General features: G+C 35.0%; 1 protein-coding gene across 2 annotated transcripts in view; it reads right to left on the minus strand.

Moving 5' to 3' along the window:
• The window catches only part of LOC142352084 (trypsin-1-like), a 65,564-nt gene extending 43,441 nt beyond the window's left edge, over positions 1-22,123 (minus strand). For both annotated transcript variants that reach the window (XM_075404449.1, XM_075404448.1), the window contains exon 1: positions 21,956-22,123. In XM_075404449.1, the coding sequence (XP_075260564.1) occupies positions 21,956-22,103 (148 nt within the window). In that variant the 5' untranslated portion in view covers positions 22,104-22,123. The remainder of the gene's footprint in view (positions 1-21,955) is intronic.
• Between the last annotated feature and the right edge of the window lie 457 nt (positions 22,124-22,580).

Raw genomic sequence — 22,580 nt, forward strand, 5'->3', positions numbered from 1 at the left:
TTTGTTTACGCTCTGAAGAGGAAAAACCTTGAATGTCCCGATATTTATTACACAATTCTTGACCCAATTGGCTTAAATCCACATAAAATTATAAACAAAGATAAAAGTAAAAAACGGGGAAGCTGGATTCCTTTCCAAATCTGAAAGAGCCAAGCCTCAGTGGTTGTAGAGGGAAGGAAGAGCCGCATATGGTTCAGTTCAAAACCTTCAGAAAGCTAGCGGACTGTCAAAGAAGAGGGTTACCAATTTTTTACACAGAGAGTATTTTTACACTAAATTTCGACAAGCAATTCGACATTTCAAAAGATTACTTGCGTTTACGAAACGTATCAATGAGATTTGGTGTCTTGTTTTGGCTTTCATGGATAAATTGTCTGAATTCAATAACGATGTGAAATATTTATTGACATATGTTGACGTCTTTTCTCGACTGGTCCGTGTTCAATCAATGAAGTCAAAATATGCCTCTGATGTTGTAGTTGCCTTTAAGAAAATGTTAATGAAGAACACTAAACCTGATAGAATGTTGATTGATCAAGGTACGGAGTTCGGGAGAGAGGAGAAAATTTTTGCAAGAGTAAAGACATCAAAATCTACTCTACAAGAAGTGAAACAAAAGCTGCTGTAGCAGAAAGAGCAATTGGATATTTAAAAACCATTAGTTATCGCTACGTGAAGGAAAGCGGTGATAAATACGTTCACAAAATGGATAGTTTTGTTAACACTGTGAAAACAAGACTTAACCTATCTATAGGTAAATCCCTCAAAAAAGTTGAAAATTTATATTTATTATCAATTTTTTACAAATACCATATTTTTGAGTACAAAAAACCCCGCTTTAAAATTGGAGACGAGTCTCCAAGTACGATATCCCATTAGAAAAGGTTAAAAGTCTCAATTATCAAGTGAAAATTTTCAAATTGTTAAAATTGGCGATTTTCAAACCATCAAACTATAATCTTCACAGAGAACAAGGTGACGAAAATCTAGGCAAATTTTATGAACAAGAGCTTGCAAAGCGTATCCTTTAGAGATGAGTTCTTTAACTATAGAGTTTGTTTCGAAAGCTTCCTTTGATTGTTACCTAAATAATACATTTTGTTCTTTTACAAACTTTCTTGGGAACAAATAAATCTCGAAGGAGAATGGGAGGTTTGATTTACAGAACGATCTTATTCTTCATTGTACCAAAACATCACGAAAGGGAAATTTTTCTATCTAGATGAAGCAACACCGAAAAAAAACCCATCAGACTATTACACACTTGATACAGGTCTATATCATTTGATCTCTGATATTGTAAACGAAATGAACAAAAAAATTCAGGAACGTGAAAAGTTTGAAAAAACCCAATCAGATTACATGTTAACAAAATTACACAGTGAATTTCTTTGCGTCCTCCAAATGAGAACTCTTTACTTGTTATATTTAGTGCTCATTTTGTCATGTCATTGGATGTGAAGAAGCTGTTTATGGGATGGGTGTTTTCATGAGTGGTGCTGGTCCACATTTTCCCAAGTTCCCTTATGACATTGTACGAATACATACCTTAATGATATATAGTGATACTGTTGAATACAACATTGTGGGTGATACAAAAGCTGCTCTTTTACGATGCATTCCTTTTATATCAAAGGTCAAAAATGGTGACATCATCTCAATTGGACAATACATAAATTATCAAATTTTTCAAAACTAAAGTTTAAAAAAGTTCTGAAAAATTCATTCCAGAGCATAAATCTTGAGCTCCTGGTCTCTTGTGGTGAAAAAAAACCTTTCAACTCTGTTGGAGCACTACTGATGTTTAGAAAAACTTCTGATAAACATTTTTAGATGTAAAGTTGTAAAAAATGGTTGCTAATAGTGATTTACAGTATTTTCGTGGATAAGCCAGACAAAGGGGTAGGGGATTTGGAGCTTTAGCGCAAAAAATTGAGAAAAGCAATTCCGTTTTTGATACGATATGTTGTCCCAGTAGCAGAAAGAGTTTGTGCTGAATTAATTGAAATGGCAGCTCCTGAAATTTGAAATGGTTGACTGGGAAGAAAAAGCTGAAGTCTGTTGCTGCTGATGTTGTAAAGAAAATCTAACGTAAACAGCTAGGTGCAGGAAAAACAATAAAGCCTCGCATTATTCATAGATTACCTCCAAAAATCCTCCAAAGTCGACGTCGTCGAAAAAGAAAAGATATATTTGCCAATCTAAAATGAATTCTAGGTCAACAAACGATTCTAATTTTCGATATGAACAGATTACAAACTATTGCTTAGAGAGTTTTGACAAAATTCCTGTCTTGGAATCAATTGAGTCTTCTCCTGTTAATGAAGTTTTTCCTATCACTTCATTGGATGAGAGCAGCTTTGAATTTGAAACAGATAGAAGTACTTATCTTGATATGAGAGATACCCACCTTCAAATCAAAGTTGCGCTACAAAAGAAAGATTGCTTGATGACTTTATGAAAAAAGATGAGCACGGAAAAGTAGATATGGGCTTGTCTTTCACAGATGACGATTTACATTATCTAACTTACGTCAACAATATATTACACTCACTATTCTCCAACTCTGAAGTGTATCTGAAAAATCAACAAATGTACAACTTAAATGGTCTCTATGGACACAAGGCTTTAATTGCCAATGAATTTTATGCTTCAACGAGTAATAATGAAGGTATTTTTTCTTGTCATGGATACGAATTTGAAAAAGAATGTGAAAAGTTACTGCTTCCAAATACAAAAGTTAGACTGAAATTGATTCGTGCAAGACCTAATTTTTACATGACTTTCTATAATCCTCACGTTTCCGTTAAGGTTTTTGACTGTTCCTTAATTACACGAAATGTTGTTGTTAACGAAGTGTATCATCGAACTATCAAATACCAATTAACTCATCAACCTGCCTGTTACAAATTTATGGAAAAAATTGCACTTACATTTTTTATTCCTTCAGGACTGAACCAGTTTTATCAGGAAAATGTTTTTAACAATGCTCCATTCAGAAGAGTGCTATTGCGATGAACACCAATTCGGCATTCACAGGACACTTTCAAGAAAATCCTTTCTATTATCAGAAATTTGTTTTGCGAGAATTGTTCGCGGAGGTAGAGCTATAGTGTCACTTGATACAACTAATGACGTTAAAGCATACGTAAAAACAATGACAGCAATGAAGTTTAACGTGGAAATTCCTGCGTTACTGAATCATCAATTTCAGAACCACTACATACTGGTAATTGGTATTCAATTACTACGTATTGGTATTCAAGATGCTGTAGAAAATATTCATTATCCTGAACTCAGTGGTGAAAGTGTTTGATTGGAAATGTTTTTCGAACGTCCGCTAAAAACGTAACAGAAATAAATGTTCTAGGAGAAAGAACGTCTGCTGTTAAAATTGATCAATTTGGAACGGTTGCTAGAAACGTGTGAAAATTTTTCACCATTTTCACGGTTTTATATGCTCGCTTTTTTGTTGCAACCTTTGTAAGTTTAATCTCTTCATCTAGCTGTTGTTCTCTACATCAAAATAACTAACTAATGGATGTCAACTGGGGCATTTTAACTTCAAATATATATATTCATATTCCTTTGCTAATTTTTCTAGGATTTTTTATGAATACTGTTTTGTTTTATTCCAGCACCCAAAAACTAACGGTCGACAAAATCAGAAAATCTAAAGATTGTTGCTTCTCTCAACAGAACGAAAGTTTTCAATTTGATTGCTATGTCAGGAATCCTTGTACAAACGGTGCTTAAGAGATAAAGAAAAAAATTCTTTGTCGTGGATAACACCTCACTTCATGACATTATTGAACGCATTACAGAGCTCAAATTCTGGTGTATGGGATCCTTTCAAGCAGTTTTTGTTCCAAATTTACTCAAATTCAGTTTTGAAATCATCAACACTTCCCCGGGCAGTGGGATTGGTGACCATTGTATAATGATTAGTCGCTAAAATAGGAACTATTACTACGCGGATCCTCTAACACGATCAGTCACACATTAAAAATTTTTGAATAAAAAGTATCAAAAAATGATACACACACCACAGAGAATGCAAAAACTTGTGTGGGTTCTTCACTAGTTATGCTGCATTTCATCTATTTAAATTTCTACAAACAGAATTGAACAATGTTCTTGATTTTTTTAGTAATTATATGTAAATTGGATTACTGCGGGATTTATCAAGCTGGTGGCTATTCAAGTGGAGATTAGTTTTTAACAATTGTTCATTTTACTCAGTTAGCTACGTAAGTTTTTCTTTTTTGTCGAATTTATTAACCCACTCGGCTAAATTTACCTCGGTTTTCACTGATTTCGATGATAATTTATACACTTTTAATGTAAATTTTCGAGTTTGATGTGCACAATTTGTTTGTTTTTTGTTTGATGTGCACAATTTATTCTGTGTCTGTTATTTATAGCTTTTTCACTTCACTTTTTTTTTCAAAAAAATCTGTCATTTTTAACCAATCAGAAGAGAGTATTTAGAAATTATAGAAAAAAAGCACTGTAACGTCACAGGAAAACTTTAACTTGCAAAATTTAACATATTTCTATTATTACTGGAGCAGATCCTAATTAGCTAATCCAGTAGGCGCCGATCATTACTAGCTAAATTATTGAGCCCGGGCTGCAATTTCTGCTCCTATGATATAAATTGAACCCAAAAACTGCAAAATTTCTGCAATAACTGCAACAAACACCCTAGATCCTATTCCTAATCTTAAAAAATTGGGAAGACATTTCTCGGAAACCGCCGCTATACCTAATCTTAATACATGGGGAGGGTTGGTCACCTATATCCTATTAGACCAAGTGTAGTCTGACAATTTCTCAGGCTTAAAAGTTTTTCCTCCTGTGGTATAGATGGAAAGAATGGAAATTCATTTATGGCGCTAGTTCCCCTAAATTCATTAATTGTCAGCCAGTAATGCACCATCCAGACAGAAACGTCGCCAAATGTTAAAAGAACAACAAATAAAAAATAAAACAATAATCTCGAACATTCAGAATACTGTAAATCACAATCAAGAGATGCCATCATCGGATTTTCAAGTTGGAACTTGTTTACCAGACCAACCGTATGCTACACAATTTTGTGTTTCCCCAAAATACGAGAGACCAGAGACTAGTATGGCCGTTTGAGAAGCGGAATGTTAATCGGACTCTAATTCAGATTGATAAAAAACTTTTTGAAAAACTTTAATTATTTATTCATTTTGAATAACTGAATTGTTACTAAATTTCGGTCAATATTTTGTCTTGTTCATTTGTTTTGAGGGGGGAATTGTGTTATAGATGTGTTATAGATGAGTTGGACTTTTCATTTGTGACGCTAATCCTCTTAAACTCAATAATTTTGATTTAATTCTCTTTTGGTTCAAATTCATAATTTAGTTTAATTTATTCCATTATAAAGATCAAATTGGGGTTGTTCATAATTCATTTATTTTATTTATATAATCTTGTGATCCGATGTCTGTACACTCTGTCTGTTCCTGCTGTTGACTTTCAATTCCCTATCTTAATTATTTATTTCTTAAAAGTTGCGTGATCAAATTGCTGATCAAATTCTCGGATTCATTTAAATTTCACTCTCTCTCTCTCTCAATGAAATTCAGTTTTCAGTTGAATGCTTTTTCAACCAAATTTAGCTCAGCAAATGCCCTCAGAGCAATAGAGTTCATAACACTATTATTCGCTAAGCGAATCACTATTCAAAATTCTAAGCTCACATTCGCAGAGCAAACGCAACCAAAATTTTGCCATCGGATTAAAACAATCCCGTCAAACAAAATTAAGAGTAACTTCGCATGGCGAATGCGACCATAAATTGTGCACAATTAATTTCTATTTTTCGCCCAGCAGTTCAACTAAAGTACACAGAACAAAATTTCTGTTTGACATGGCGCAGCCAGCTTGCGAATCCCACAAGACACCGCTATCTATCGAACCCTTTTGGGAAAGGCCGACAACAGACCCACCAACCAGATGGGAAAACTGGAGAATTCAGGTAAAGTTGGTCATTCTAGCCAGAAAAAGTATAACCTTAGACTCTCTGTTCCAGACGAAACCGACCAACGTTAGACAACCACTTGAACGCAAATACGGGGCTCCGATTGAGGATGCAACTGAACACACAAAGCGAGAAAGACAAATCAGAAACAGACAACTAAAAAATCAATGGGAGTAAAAAACTGAGGCAGGCATTCTTTCTGGCGAAAGACCGTGAACCAAAAATGGTTCTTTATGCGACAAAAAATTGCGTCTCCCTTCTCTATCTTAGCATCGGGAACAAGGGTCGTCGTTTCCTAACACAGAAATTCCCACATGACAATATTTACAACCTCACGACCTTCAAGATGTGAGAAATGCTAGAAATTGCTTTCTTTCGCCCTCGAAATATCATTTTTGATCGCTATGTCTTTTCTCATGAAAACAACAGAAAGAAGAGACAGTGGAACAATTTTATAGTATTCTCAAGGCACTTGCTGAGAATTGCAATTTCTCGAACCGCGATGAGGCAATCATACGGGACGTCTTCATCACCAATATGCTTGATGACGATATGCAGCGCGAACTTTTGAGAGATACAGTTCAACAGGAACGAGCACTTAGCATTGCCATCAACAAGGAAATGGGCCACCAAAATCAGCAGAGAATTTGATCTAACAACAGTGGAGTGAATGAGTTACAACAATTCACCCGATTTTGCGGCGCGAGTGCTCGTGTGCAACAATAAAACAGAACGGCATTCAATCGCAAAGCAAATCGCCTTCGTCGCAAATGTGGACAAAACTGGACATTGACACACCGTCAGGTTTGCCCTGCATTGTAACCACTGTAGCCTTCTAAATCATTCGCAAAGTTATGTCAAAAAAAACAAAGTAATTACAAAAATATTCAACAAAATAAACGTACAATAAATGATGAAAATTCCGAGAATACCGAGGGACCAATCTGATAATCAAAACGTGAATTTCATAAATTACAACGAGCAATACATTTTTGAATACGGTTCCTCGGACGATAAATACATCGCAATGATAGAACAAAACAAACCTAACACAATCGAATCCCAAAACATGAAACAAACATTCGGCAACACAGACTGTAATTTGCTTCTCGATTCGGCTAGTCGAGGTACCATCATTAATAGGACACTTGCCAAGCAAAAAATGTTCAATGTTCTTCAAGCTTAGTGGTCAGAGAAAAAACCACTCGAACATAAATCCTTCTCAAACGACATTGTGGAAAATTTAGGGACATTGAAAACTCCCATAAAATTTAACAATTGGAAAATTCCAAAAGCAAAAAAATGGTGTTCGCAGACGGTTTTCGATCAATCTTATGGCGAGATTTATCTGACAAACTTGGAATAACAATAACACAGAAATCTTGTCCAAAAATTGAAACTAAAACAGTTGAAACATCTTGCGTAATAAAACAGTCAAAGGCGAAAAAAAATTCCCCAATAAATAACACGAATTGGCAAAAACAAACATCACACGGTAAAATCAAAATTTCGTAGAAATTATCGATTAAGTCATCAAAAAGGAAGAAAAGTACCAATTCATCTCCAACACAAATTGAAAATTGAACTTGAAATATTGTTAAATGAGGGACATATTGAAAAATTGTCAAACTGTTCTGATCAACTCTTCATTTCCCTTATTGTAATAACAATTAAAAAAGATCATTCAAAAAACAGCTCGGGATTCAAAAATTCTAAATAAATGAGTTCAAAAAAACGAGTACCAAATGCCTAATATTGATACACTAATTCAGACAATTTCACAAATATTGTCAAATGCAACGCAAGAGACAGCATATTTTGCAACGCTAGATTTGCAATACCCATACAGTCAACACAATTTGCACGCTGGTACGGCCCGTTATTGCAATTTCAATGTGGCAAGTGGCGATATGACTGGAACTTACCGCTTCAAAAAAGGCTTCTTTGGATTAACTGGTAAACCAGCTGAAATTCAGAAAGCTATAGATAGCCGGCCTTAATATCACATTTTGTTTCCTTGATGATATACTAATAGTAAGTGGAGGTCGAATTGAAGACCATTTAGATCTCGTGAGAAAATGCCTCATTAAACTCGACAAAGAAAATCTTCAAATTAGTTTAGCAAAATGTCGCTTCGCAAAAGATCAAATCGAAGAATGGCTCGGACTCCGCGTTACATAATCAGGAATAACTCCATTTGCAAGAAAACTGCGGCGATCCAACAACTCTCTTCTCCAGCAAATTAAAAAAGTTAAGATCCTTTATGGGATTAATCTTATGTCGAGATTTATCTGACAAACTTGGAATAACAATAACACAAAAATCTTGTCCAAAAATTGAAACTAATACAGTTGAAACATCTTGCGTAATAAAACAGTCAAAGGCGAAAAAAATTCCCCAATAAATAACACGAATTGGCAAAAACAAACATCACACGGTAAACTCAAAATTTCATAGAAATTATCGATTAACTCATCAAAAAGGAAGAAAAGTGCCAATTCATCTCCAACACAAATTGAAAATTGAACTTGAAATATTGTTAAATGAGGGACATATTGAAAAATTGTCAAACTGTTCTGATCAACTCTTCATTTCCCTTATTGTAATAACAGTTAAAAAAGATCATTCAAAAAACAGCTCGGGATTCAAAAATTCTAAATAAATGAGTTCAAAAAAACAAGTACCAAATGCCTAATATTGATACACTAATTCAGACATTTTCACAAATATTGTCAAATGCAACGCAAGAGACAGCATATTTTGCAACGCTAGATTTGCAATACGCATACAGTCAACACAATTTGCACGCTGGTACGGCCCGTTATTGCAATTTCAATGTGGCAAGTGGCGATATGACTGGCACTTACCGCTTCAAAAAAGGCTTCTTTGGATTAACTGGTAAACCAGCTGAAATTCAGAAAGCTATAGATAGCCGGTCTTAATATCACATTTTGTTTCCTTGATGATATATTAATAGTAAGTAGAGGTCGAATTGAAGACCATTTAGATCTCGTGAGAAAATGCCTCATTAAACTCGACAAAGAAAATCTTCAAATTAGTTTAGCAAAATGTCGCTTCGCAAAAGATCAAATCGAAGAATGGCTCGGACTCCGCATTACATAATCAGGAATAACTCCATTAGCAAGAAAACTGCGGCGATCCAACAACTCTCTTCTCCAGCAAATTAAAAAAGTTAAGATCCTTTATGGGATCTTTTCATCAATCAGGCAAATATTTCCCCCCAACCGCTATTAAAGAAGAATACAAAATTTATTTGGACTGCTGAACACGAAACGTTTTTCATTCTATTTCAAGAAAAAATTGCAGAAGCAGCAGAAAATAAACATTCTAACCCTTATTTAGAAACACGAATTAAATGTGACGGCTCTAGAAAAGGTCTTGGTTGCGCGCTCGAACAGTGAACTCCAGATGGTTGGCACACGGTAGCATTCGCCTCGCGTTTCCTCAATTCCGTTGAAGAACGTTATAGTCTCAATGAACTCGAATTTTTGGGTATAGTCTGGATGATAGAGAAGTTTAAATATGCCATACAATACTCGTCTAATTCGATGGGTTGACCGTTTACTATCTATGGGCTTTTCAATCGATCATCTCCCTGGTTCAAAAATGGGATTAGTAGACTACATTTCTTGTTAATCACAACAAAAAGCTGTTAATATATCCACTTGTGAAGAGCAATTTATAAATTCTAAATTAGACGCTATTAAACGCAGCGCGAAACGCTTCTTATTGAACTCTAAAAATTACACGGAATTCGCGGAGCAAAGTGTAGTAACAAAATCGGACGCAAATAACTTAATTACCAAGGACAATTTGTGCTGCGATTTTGCTGAGCGAAAACTTGAACATTCAGAAATTACTAATAATGACATCATTTTCTGCGTATTCACACGAAATTGTTGCAATTCTTCCACTCTAAACGACACAACCCACGTTCCAATCTTGCCTTTTAACTCTAACTGCCATACAAACAGTCAAATAAACAATCTTCTAACTTCAAACGAATCGCCCAGTCTTTTCGCTCTGTATTAATGATGTCTCCATCCGACGAAGAAACTGTATCTCAAAAAAAGCAAACTACGCCATCTAATATTTGCTTTGCGGACAAAACCGGTCCTTTTACTGAGCCTCCCAATCCAACTTCCCCGTCAACACCAGAAAGGGAAACAACCAACGCGTCACCAACACACCCTCCAGTGAAGAGATTTACACAGGCGCGTTCAGTTTTGCTTTGTCCAAAATCTTTCCAGCACATTAATGGCTAGTTTGAGTTCCAAGTATGCTATTTTGAAAGAGGTTAGGGACTGTATCAACACAAAGAATAAAAATCGTTGTCGACAAATCTGTCCGTACATCCACAGTCACTGGAAAGACTTGCATGTAAAGAATGGCTGTGTTTGCGTGAACGATAGAATTGCCATCCCCAACTCAATCAAGGATGCTTATGTTGAAGTCATTCATGCTATCCATCATGGGAGCTGGGGGATGATGGACATGGTTGTTCACGCATGGTGGTCGTTCACTCAGAGACATCTCCTATCAAAAACGACCAAAGGTAACATCTGCGTAAAGAGTGGTAACAACTTAAAGTCTACCATACATTCTAGAAAATGGGCACTATTAACACAATGCAAAGTACCAAGTGAAGAAATTCAAAAAGACACCATTAACAGAGACGCACAAAAAAGATGCAATGACGATCCCAATAAAGAGCCTCGTACAGTGCCACACCCAATAATCCCACTGCCAGTACTGAGAACAGAAGCCTGTCTGACCCTTAAATTGGCCAAGAAAAAACTAGAATCCAAAAGCTCGAAGAAAAATCTACACCGGCTCTTTGAGGTACTGGCGCCTGGATCTTCTGTTATCAAGACCATTTTCTATACTTTTATTATAAAGGAGCCTGGAACGAGAGAGGTCACAATCTGAAACTTAAATCAAGCAAAATTTGGCAAAAGGCCGATCAACAAACTGATCTGAAAGATTATGCAGATAGATGTCCTGAAGCTCCAACGGGGAAAACTATGGAAGAGCTCATAACTAAGCACGCAAAAGATGCAAAAAGAAAAAATGAGGGAGAAAAAAAGATAGAGCATCGCCGAATCAATGACCATACTAACTGCGTATCATCAATACACTCTAATGTATCTCATGCCCTGCAACAACGGATGCCGACAATGCCCATAAAATTGAACGTAACCGCGCCGCCAAAACAATCGAATCAATAGACATCTGAAATCGCGCGGCCATTAACACTAACGCAAACAACACCAGTAATTTCGGAGCCCCCACGACCACCAAAACGTAAAACAGTTGCAAGAACAACACCGATTGAACAACCATCCCAAAAGCGTAAAAGGACTTCGCCTTCAGTCCGATGAGTCAATGGTATTGACACAAAACATGCCCCCCAACATTGTCAGCCAGTAATGCACCGTCACACAAAAACGTCGTTAAATGCTAAAAGAACAACAAATAATAAATAAATCAATAATCTCGAACCTTCAGAATACTGCAAATCAAAATCAAGAGATACCATCATCGCATTTTCAAGTTGGAACTTGATTACCAGACCAACCATATGTTACAAAATACTGTGTTTCAAAAAAATTACGAGAGACCAGAGATAACTATGACTCTTAGAGTACCGGAATGTGCATCGGACTCTAATTCAGAATGATCAAAAACTTATTGAAGAACTTTAATAGTCTTTTTATATTGAATAGCAAGAAGGTTACTAATTTTCTGTCAATACTTTTTCTTGTTTATTTTTGTTGAGGGGGAATTGTGTAATAGATGGAAAAGTTGGACTTTTCATTTGTGACGCTAATCTACTTAAAATCAATAATTTTGATTTAGTTCTCTTTTTGGTTCAAATTCGTAAATTAGTTTATTTTATTCCATTATAAAGATCAAATCGTGGTTGTTCATACTTCATTTAATTTGTTTGTATAATGTTGTGATCTGATGTCTAAACACTCTCTCTGTTCCTGTGGTTTACCACCAATTCCCTATTTTAGTTATTCAGTTCTTAAAAGTTGCATGACCGAATTGCTGATCAAGTTCTCGGTTTAATTTGAATTTCACTCTCTCTCAATTAAATTCAATATTCAGTTTAATTCTTTTTCAATAAAATTTTGCTCAGCAAATACGCTGAAAGCAGTAGAGCTCATAAAACTTCTATTCGCTAAACGAATCATTATTCAAATTTCTAAGCTCATATTTGCAGAGCAAATACAACCAAAATTTTGCTATCGGATTAAAACAATCCCGTCAAACAAAATTTAGAGTATTTTCGCACGGCGAATACAACTATAAATTGTGGAGAATGAAATTCGACATTTCGTCTAGCAATTCCACTAAAGTATACAGAACACAATTTCTGTATGACACCTCCAGTGCTATTTCGTTTCGTTTCTCGTATATCTCGCATGTTTTGCTATCAGCCTTTTGGTGATTTTACGCTTTGCGTCTTGTGCTACATCTTTTTTCATTTGTTCCCTTGCTCAAAACTAGGCCAAATCGGAAGTGCGAATAAGTACTTCATTGCCTCTTTGTTGTGGATGGGAATTCATCAGTTTTGAGAACTGATGATCTTGTTGCCAAGATATCTTAAAGTTCATCCAGATTTTTTTTATTAAAAAATTTCTTCGCTCTCTTTTTAACCAGTTTAAAGGCTAATGATGCCTCCGTTTTGCGCGACTTTACAATTGATTTTTGCTGGTCATTCATCCGTCCTTTATTCGCATCTTCTGCTAGGCTACTGCGTTGGGCCTCTATGTCGAGATCAGTCCTTTCATCTTCGGTCAAATATGTTTTTTGTGGTTCATGTGATAAGATTTTATATCAAAGCTCTGTACTCAATATTGGTTTTGAAACTTGCTAGATTGCGTTTTATTGCCTGATTTGGTCTCTCCGCTAAGCCAATCGCCGTGAAATTTGATTAGGAGCTTGAATTAAATAAATAATGTTTTGATTGCTGAAAAGTTTACTTTTCTGGCCAATTTGACATCTAGGTAGGTCCAGTCGAATTGTACGTTGCAGGCCTCGTCAAGGAATTCGTTGATCATATGTTTGCATCTGCCCTCTCGTGGTCCTAATAGAATCAATCACAAACTTCTTTTCAGACAGCACCTATAGGAGTCAGATTGACAGACACAGATCTGGTAGGGATATTCGGTGGAGCGAAATTGAATGTATCGCTACATCGATTATCCCTTGCGGTTGGGGTGCTGGTGGTTGATGTAGATTCTGTTGCTAGTGTAAATGACGTTGTTGTTTTTTGGGCTGTTGAAGGTTGTGCTTCATCGGCAAAGCGTAATATCGATTGTATTAATTTTTTGATGTTTTGGAGTGTTTTCTCTTCTCTTTATAAATTGACATTGTCCATGCTTCCATAGATTGCTGAGCAACTTGACAAAAGTCAGATTTATTATAATCCGACTGTTTTGAATAACTAATTTGAGCAGAATTTGAGCTAAATTGTATAAAATTGGTTGGCCGAAAACTCCTTTGTACTTATTGGCAATTCCCTTGTTACGTGTCAACTATTCGATTTTTGTGCTTTCCGCTAAACTAACTAAACTCGCCTTTTCTATGAAATCAACAATTGGTTTTTGTTAGTTTGTAACTTCGATTCATTTTGCGGCGCGAATTCTGCGTTATCTGGAGCGTTCAAATAAAAGGGTTTCGCAATTTACTAGCGTCTATTTTGAAAACAAGGAAATGGTCATCGTATGTAGATATTTTTGCGGCTGTTTGTTGACGGCCATGTGGAATCTACTCCCCTCAGCATATATTTGAGTTTTTGTTTAAAATTTTTGTTAAAAATGTGTCTCTTTATTTGTTAAAAAAATTTTTGTTAAAGATGTGTCTCTTTATTTTGCCCCTGCTAACTAGCAGGTTATCGTAAATAAATCAATAAGTGTTATATTCATTCAAGCTACAATCTATTGTTTTCTGGAACTTGATAGTAATATCTGTTAAAACGTAAAATCATGATTCAAAAAAGTGTGCAGTTCATATCGCTGCTCACTATGTTGAAAATACAATGGTGGTCTGCATTGGGATGCGAAATCAGTTGACTGTATGCGTCCTGCATTCTAATGGTTGAGATATAAGCCATCTCCTGCGATGCGTTCGGGCCTAATTTTTAATGAAATTATTTTCTTTAGCAAATCTACGTTTACATGGAACAATTTGCGTTAGCGAATCTAGCGAATTTGCAAAGTTATTGGTCTCAACCACTTCAAAGATTTCTGACATTTCCTTTTTTCAAAAGTTTTTTAAATTGGGAATAGGATTTAGTTTGTAGTTCAATTGGATTTATTTGCTCTTTTTTAAGGATGCTGTATCATTTTTATGGAGTCTTGACTGCAGTGAATGATTTTTTGATTAAACTATTGGATTTCAAACTTTTGCTGCAATTCTTTATTTGGGCAATGACAGCTGGCACAATTAGCATTGCCTGTAGGAAAGGATTTTAATATGAATAACCTCTTGGTGCAAACATCTCTCCTAGCTATTAGTTTAAATCCGTCCGCTACTACAAATAGCCGCGCTCTTTTAATGTTTTGAGTGTTTTGGAAATATCTTTTGAAAATGATCTTAATTCCAGAGCTGTGTTTGCCGACCACGTTGAGTCTGAAAAATCATTTTTAGCATCATTTTTCAATAATAGATTGATGAATGAACAGTCACAGATTCAACAAGTGCTATTTCCAAATAATAGATTTAGATTTTGTGAGCAATGTCTTTACTTTTTTTTTGAGAAACAGTAGCGACATAGTTATCCTCAGAAGAACTGTACAGTGAATCGTATTGTGCATTATAATTTCTCACGCATTATACTTTTTCGTCGCTATTTAACGTTTGACTCATCTTAAATGTCATTAGTTTCAATATTGATGACGTCGTTGCTTTGTCCATTTGCTTTATTTTGATTTACTCCTTTTTGTCATACATCAGCAAAGTGGTTTTGGGGACTGCAAAAATCGTATCCTTTACCCACTGCCATCCAAGATTATTTATGGTTAGGCGTCCACATCTTCATTCAATTTCTGCACTTAGCTATTTTTCTCTCAATTGACGTTACTTTTGGATCGTTGTGATTGTTGCGTTTTCGCTCCGCAATATCAATTTTTTGATGTAACCCATCTATTAATTTCCATTGGATGGATGAAAATAATTTTGGGTTTTTGGTGGCCAATTTCTCTATTAACTGCAATACTGAAGGCTCTATCGTTTTTGACCCTATCACGAAGTTATTTCTTTGAATATCATATAGTCCTGCATGTATGTGATGAAAATGTTTCGCCAGATATTCTCTTTGCCTTTAACGAATTGGCAATTTTCAGCCCATTCCAGGAGAATGGTAGAATGGTAGAAAAATTATCGACACTCTTATCTTTCTTTTTCTTTTTTCAAATGAAGCAATTAACGTTTTTTTTCCAATGAATGCGAACTCTAGCGTGACTCGCAGTTTTCCTGTGGTCAAATTGTATATATTATACATGGGCGAGAGGCAATTTTTGGTTGAGTTCGCATCGAACTTCCATACCTTTACTCAACTGTAGCAAGGAGACACATCAATGATCGCACATCATCTGGAGTCTTTTTCCATAAAGTTTTCTCCGCACTTTTGGTGATTTTTTGACATGTGAGTTCCCCTTGATGTTACTGTTGATAATTACAGATTTGCCGTTCTCCCTTTGAGTTTTTTGTCGGATCAGCAAACTGTTCTTCGTACTTATGTTTTGGAGCAAATTGAACTCTTTGGGCTCGTGTTTAAGAAGATTGTCGAGATTCATGTTATCAAGGACCAATATAGCCAATTCTGCTGTAAGTCGTTCTATAGAAAGTTGTGCTTTTCGTGATTCGTGGCCCTCTGTCTATGTTTTTTTTGCGTATTATAAACCTGTGCTATGCTTACATTTCTTCGGTGTCACTGGTCAGTTCATTCAGATACAATTGATCCACGGATTCCACTGGAAAACCACAACATATTTTGTTGTCGCCTTTAATGAAAATGGAAACAATTTTCCTGTTCTATTGGTGCTGCAATTGTTGTCTATTTTAATGCAAATAGATTTGCCTAGCGAACTGATTTTGATTCACTTTTATTTAGATTAGCCAAATTTACTTAGTAAAAACTAGATTTGAAGAGATGCAACTAAAAATTTGATTGAGATTCGAGGAAAAACAACTGCCAACCTAACTAAAATTAGATCAGATACTTAGATCACTAAGCACATCACAAGCAAGAATTTGAAAAATTCTGTAAAAATTGGAGCAAATAATTGTTAAATAGAAACATTCGATCAATTTTAAAGAGGTTCTAGACAGCCCAACAGCTTCCGGTCCTTACGCATTGACAATAATTTTAATGTGAATAGTTTTTATTTGCGCAAAAGCTGATACTGAAACTTTTTTTAAATCAGCAGACTTTGTTTAGCAAAATTTAGATTTGATGATATTCAATTGAAAAATGAGATTCGGGAAAATGAAAATACAAGTTTACTAAAATGTTATCAGCAAATTAGATCATGAAACTTTTAACAAAGTTTCATGATCCAAAAGTAAAAAGTTTCTTTATTTGAATAGAAATAGAAAAACTCTGTAACCGCAAGTAATTAAACCCCTGATAGGCAATAAAGAGACAGGACTCATAGAAACAAATCAAGAAGCTTTCGATGAGAATTGAACAAAAAACGTAGGGTTACAGGATACCATATACGTAAAATACATGTAACATTAAAAAAGAGAATTGGCTTAGACTCACGTATTTTGAGATTAGCTAAAGTTACCCAGCAAAAACTTGATTTGAAGTGAAGTACTTGGAAATTCAATTGAGATTTGAGAGAAAAAATTGACAACTTAACTAATTGTGATCAGAAATTTAGATCATGAACCATTTCGGAAACAAAGATGAACAACAAAACGAATAGGAAAGTTCTGTATACTCGGCACAAATTGTCCATAAAAAAATTCGATCAACTTCAACTAGGTTCTAGACACCTCAACAGCTTCCAGGCTTTTTCAGGAAAAGTTTTGAAACGATTTATACTCATCAAAATTTTTTTAAATTTTAATGCTATCAGCTGGTGTTAGAAATTGTATTCTGCAGAAAAGCAAAAAACTCTGAACGAAATAAGGTTGTCGGTATGTTCGTTCATACCGGCGAAAATGCTCGGATTTTTTAATTGGCTTCACCGGTATGTTAGGTTTTCAAATGTATGGTATCCTTGCTAATTTCAGTTTAATTGCTATTTTCAGTTTGTTGATTACAATTGTTTTTATACGTACTATTCGGTCAGATATGAAATTGTCGGTATGCTTGATCTGGGCCGTATCAAATTATCGGTATCATTGCTGTTCTAGGTTCAGTATTTCTCGTATTTGAACGTATGAAACATTTCACATTTCTGGATCAAAACAGGGTAGATGTTTGGTAAGCTTGGTTTTGAACGTGGGAAAAGTACGGAACTTCCAATTTTAAATTGTAAAATGTTGTCGTAAAAAGTATGTTTGTTTTCTCAGACTCGTGTGCGGTTTCAAATGTAAAAAATAACAATCTGTTTGGTTTTTTTATTTAAACCCCCGCAAAACATGACAAAACCTTTTTTTTTCAAGAACCGTTCCGATTAATTTGAGTATAATAATCTCGTTGGATTAGAAAGAAGGTTGTTGGTATGTTCGATCATAACGGCAAATTTGCTCGGATTTTTTAACTGGCATCATCGGTATGTTAGGTTTTTAAATGTATGGTATCCTTGCTAATTTCAGTTTGATTGCTATTTTTAGTTTGTTGATTAGAATTGATTTTAAACGTACTGTTCGGTCAGATATGAAATTGTCGGTATGCTCAGTCCGGGCCGTATGAAATTATCGGTATCATTAGTGTTGTAGGTTCAGTATTTTTCGTATTTGGACGTATGAAACATTTCACATTTCTGGATCAAAACAGGGTAGATGTTCGGTAAGCTTGGTTTAGAACGTTGGAAATGTATGGAACTTCCAATTTTAAGTTGTAAAAAGTTGTCATAAAAAGTATGTTTTTTCTTCAGACTCGAGTGCGGTTTCAAATGTAAAAAATAACAATCTGTTTGGTTTTTTATTTAAACCCCCGAAAAAGATGACAAAGTTATTTTTTTTGATTTTCAAGAATCGTTCCGATTAATTTAATGATATTAATCTCGTTAAATTGGAACACGTTAAAGATTTCTTGTCTATCGACAAATATAATAGTTAAATTTGGTACCAGCAAAACGTAGTTTAAACTAAAATCTAAAAATTGACGAAAAAGAGTTTTCCGGAATTTCAGAACTGCTTTGATTACTTTGGACTGCAGGTGCAAACCAAGAGAAGGTATAGGAGGGCCGTCAACCAGGCTTCTGATTGAGGTAGGGACAAAAAACAATAGCGATCTTTCTCTGGTGGTTGTCTAGCTGTCAAGAAGTTTGCGTAGGTCAGTAATGTCAAACTGTTCCTGAATATTTGGTTTGGTCGACTTAGGAAGAGCTAATGTGTTAACCCTTCCACTAATTCTGCGCAATTGCATTCGTGTGTTGGGTCGAATCTAGTGACTTGCAAGACTAAATTTCCAGCCTTGGATAAGAAGCCTACATATATAGCTTTGACTAGGAGTAAAAAACTACAATTTCCAGCTCCTGTTTTGCTGATAGCTCCTGTAAGGCACGCCTTATCATATTAATCGTTGCTTATTACTGAGCCAGCTCTGTATATTAACCAAATGCCTCCAATTCTAGAGATCAAATGGTTAAATAATTTTTTTTGCTCTCATGGGACGGATTAATGTATAACGGATTGTTGTAATAGCTTCTCAAGTTTATTCACTTGTTTTCGTTAGAATGATGCAACTGGGTGTTCCAAATGCTGATTTTGATTTCTGATTGGCTGTTTCTTCTTATCCTGCTGTCAACTGTTTTGAACCGCGTGGTGGTTCAAATTTCTCACTTGTCTCTTCAGTCAACGCTTCTTTCCATCTTCTGTTATTGTTTCTAATGCTTCACAAAGCTCAATTTGAGTCCCTGCTATGGTACTACCAAGAGTCTTGAAAAAATTTTGGTAACTTATTGTCAATTTCCTTGAAATTAGCTTGAAGCTCAAAAAAACAAAATGGCCCAAAGAAGTCTCCAAGTTGGACTGTTGATTGAATTTGATTGTGGGTTTTCCTCAACAATCGTTCGGTATGTTGAGAGCAGTAAAATAAGTTAAATCAGGAAAAAAAATTGGAGCTGCTTTCAAAACGCAGCTTCTCTTAATGGAATTGAAAGCATTTTTGAGGTCAATTCGAAGTTACCACTCATTTACAAATCATAAAAAATTTTCGAAATTTCTTTTGTTGCACGTACATTGCTTTCAACCTCGCAATTATCAGCCACGCCAAAAAAGCTCTAGGAGAGCAGATCAACAGCCCCACATTTTGAAAGAACTGAAAGTTTTGTAGAAACGATCATTTCCTCCATTTTAAACAAAACATACTCATTTTAAGGAACCCAACAAAACACCAACTTGTTATGTTTTGCAGAAAAAATAGGTAACTGAACCTACAGATCATTTTAACTTCCTTAACCAAACATGCCGACAGTCTCTCACGTCTAAAGTTGAGCCTCAGGAAAAACATGCCATTAATTTTCTACGTGGAAACACGATTAGACCAAACATTTTTGAATTTGTTTTCGATCGGTTTGTCTGGAATAGGGCGATCTGTAGGTTTGAATAATCACTGAACTTCGTCAAAAATATGAACAAAACTTTTTTTGATTTTCAAGAACCGTTCCGATTAATTTGAGTATATTAATCTCGTTGGATTAGAAAGAAGGTTGTTGGTATGTTCGGTCATAACGGCAAATTTGCTCGGATTTTTTAACTGGCATCATCGGTATGTTAGGTTTTTAAATGTATGGTATCCTTGCTAATTTTAGTTTGATTGCTATTTTTAGTTTGTTGATTAGAGTTGATTTTAAACGTACTGTTCGGTCAGATATGAAATTGTCGGTATGCTCAGTCCGGGCCGTATGAAATTATCGGTATCATTACTGTTGTAGGTTCAGTAATTTTCGTATTTGGAGGTATGAAACATTTCACATTTCTGGATCAAAACAGGGTAGATGTTCGGTAAGCTTGGTTTAGAACGTTGGAAATGTATGGAACTTCCAATTTTAAGTTGTAAAAAGTTGTCATAAAAAGTATGTTTTTTCTTCAGACTCGAGTGCGGTTTCAAATGTAAAAAATAACAATCTGTTTGGTTTTTTATTTAAAACCCCGAAAAAGATGACAAAGTTATTTTTTTTGATTTTCAAGAATCGTTCCTATTAATTTAATGACATTAATCTCGTTTAATTGGAACACTATCAGAAGATTTTTTGTCTATCGATAAATATAATAGTTAAATTTGGTACCAGCAAAACATAGTTTAAACTAAAATCTAAAAGTTGACGAAAAAGAGTTTTCCGGAACTTCAGAACTGCTTTGATTACTTTGGACTGCAGGTGCAAACCAAGAGAAGGTATAGGAGGGCCGTCAACCAGGCTTCTGATTGAGGTAGGGACAAAAAACAATAGCGATCTTTCTCTGGTGGTTGTCTAGCTGTCAAGAAGTTTGCGTAGGTCAGTAATGTCAAACTGTTCCTGAATATTTGGTTTGATCGACTTAGGAAGAGCTAATGTGTTAACCCTTCCACTAATTGCGCGCAATTGCATTCATGTGTTGGGTCGAATCTAGTGACTTGCAAGACTAAATTTCCAGCCTTAGATAAGACGCCTACATATATAGCTTTGACTAGGAGTAAAAAACTACAGTCTCCAGCTCCTGTTTTGCTGATAGCTCCTGTAAGGCACGCCTTATCATATTAATCGTTGCTTATTACTGAGCCAGCCCTGTATATTAACCAAATGCCTCCAATTCTAGAGATCAAATGGTTAAATAAATTTTTTGCTCTCATGGGACGGATTAATGTATAACGGATTGTTCTAATAGCTTCTCAAGTTTATTCACTTGTTTTCGTTAGAATGATGCAACTGGGTGTTCCAAATGCTAATTTTGATTGCTGATTGGCTGTTTCTTCTTATCCTGCTGTCAACTGTTTTGAACCGCGTGGTGGTTCAAATTTCTCACTTGTCTCTTCAGTCAACGCTTCTTTCCATCTTCTGTTATTGTTTCTAATGCTTCACAAAGCTCAACTTGAGTCCCTGCTATGATACTACCAAGAGTCTTGAAAAAATTTTGGTAACTTATTGTCAATTTCCTCGAATTTAGCTTGAAGCTTAAAAAAACAAAATGGCCCAAAGAAGTCTCCAAGTTGGACTGTTGATTGACTTTGATTGAGGGTTTTCCTCAACAATCGTTCGGTATGTTGAGAGCAGTAAAAGAAGTTAAATCAGGAAAAAAATTTGGAGCTGCTTTCAAAACGCAGCTTCTCTTAATGGAATTGAAAGCATTTTTGAGGTCAATTCGAAGTTACCACTCATTTACAAATCATAAAAAATTTTCGAAATTTCTTTTGTTGCACGTACATTGCTTTCAACCTCGCAATTATCAGCCACGACAAAAAAGCTCTAGGAGAGCAGATCAACAGCCCCACATTTTGAAAGAACTGAAAGTTTTGTAGAAACGATCATTTCCTCCATTTTAAACAAAACATACTCATTTTAAGGAACCCAACAAAACACCAACTTGTTATGTTTTGCAGAAAAAATAGGTAACTGAACCTACAGATCATTTTAACTTCCTTAACCAAACATGCCGACAGTCTCTCACGTCTAAAGTTGAGCCTCAGGAAAAACATGCCATTAATTTTCTACGTGGAAACACGATTAGACCAAACATTTTTGAATTTGTTTTCGATCGGTTTTTCTGGAATAGGGCGATCTGTAGGTTTGAATAATCACTGACCTTCGTCAAAAATATGAGCAGCGGTAAGAACGTAGTTTTCGTTAATGATCGCGCCACCAAAAAAGCGCTCCCATTCTTCCCATCCAGGAGCATCAACTTTCACTTGAACGTAAAACGGTCTCTTGGCAGAATTATAACCACCAACCATTCGTTCACCGAGCTCGACATCTGGATTTTGTTTTGTGTTTCTAACAATCAGCGTCAAGGATAAGAAAAGTATAAGTCTCATATTCTGAGAAGAACCCGGATGTAGTTGAGGATTTCAATTAAGATAATCAAATATAATTGCCAAAACAAAACAGACGAAACAAAATTTTTCTTCATCTCATATTATATATGTGTGTTTGTATATATATATATATATATATATATATATATATATATAAATATATATATATATATATATATATATATATATATATATATATATATATATAAATGAATATGTATATATAATTGTATATATAAATTATATATATATATATATATATATATATATATATATATATATATATATATAACATACATACATATATATATATATATATATACATATATATTATATATATATATATATATTATATATATATATAAATATAAAGATATACAATACATCTACACTCCG

The sequence above is a fragment of the Convolutriloba macropyga genome, chromosome 13 (genome assembly GCF_964194025.1).
Source record: "Convolutriloba macropyga chromosome 13, txConMacr16.3, whole genome shotgun sequence".
NCBI lineage: Eukaryota > Metazoa > Xenacoelomorpha > Acoela > Convolutidae > Convolutriloba > Convolutriloba macropyga.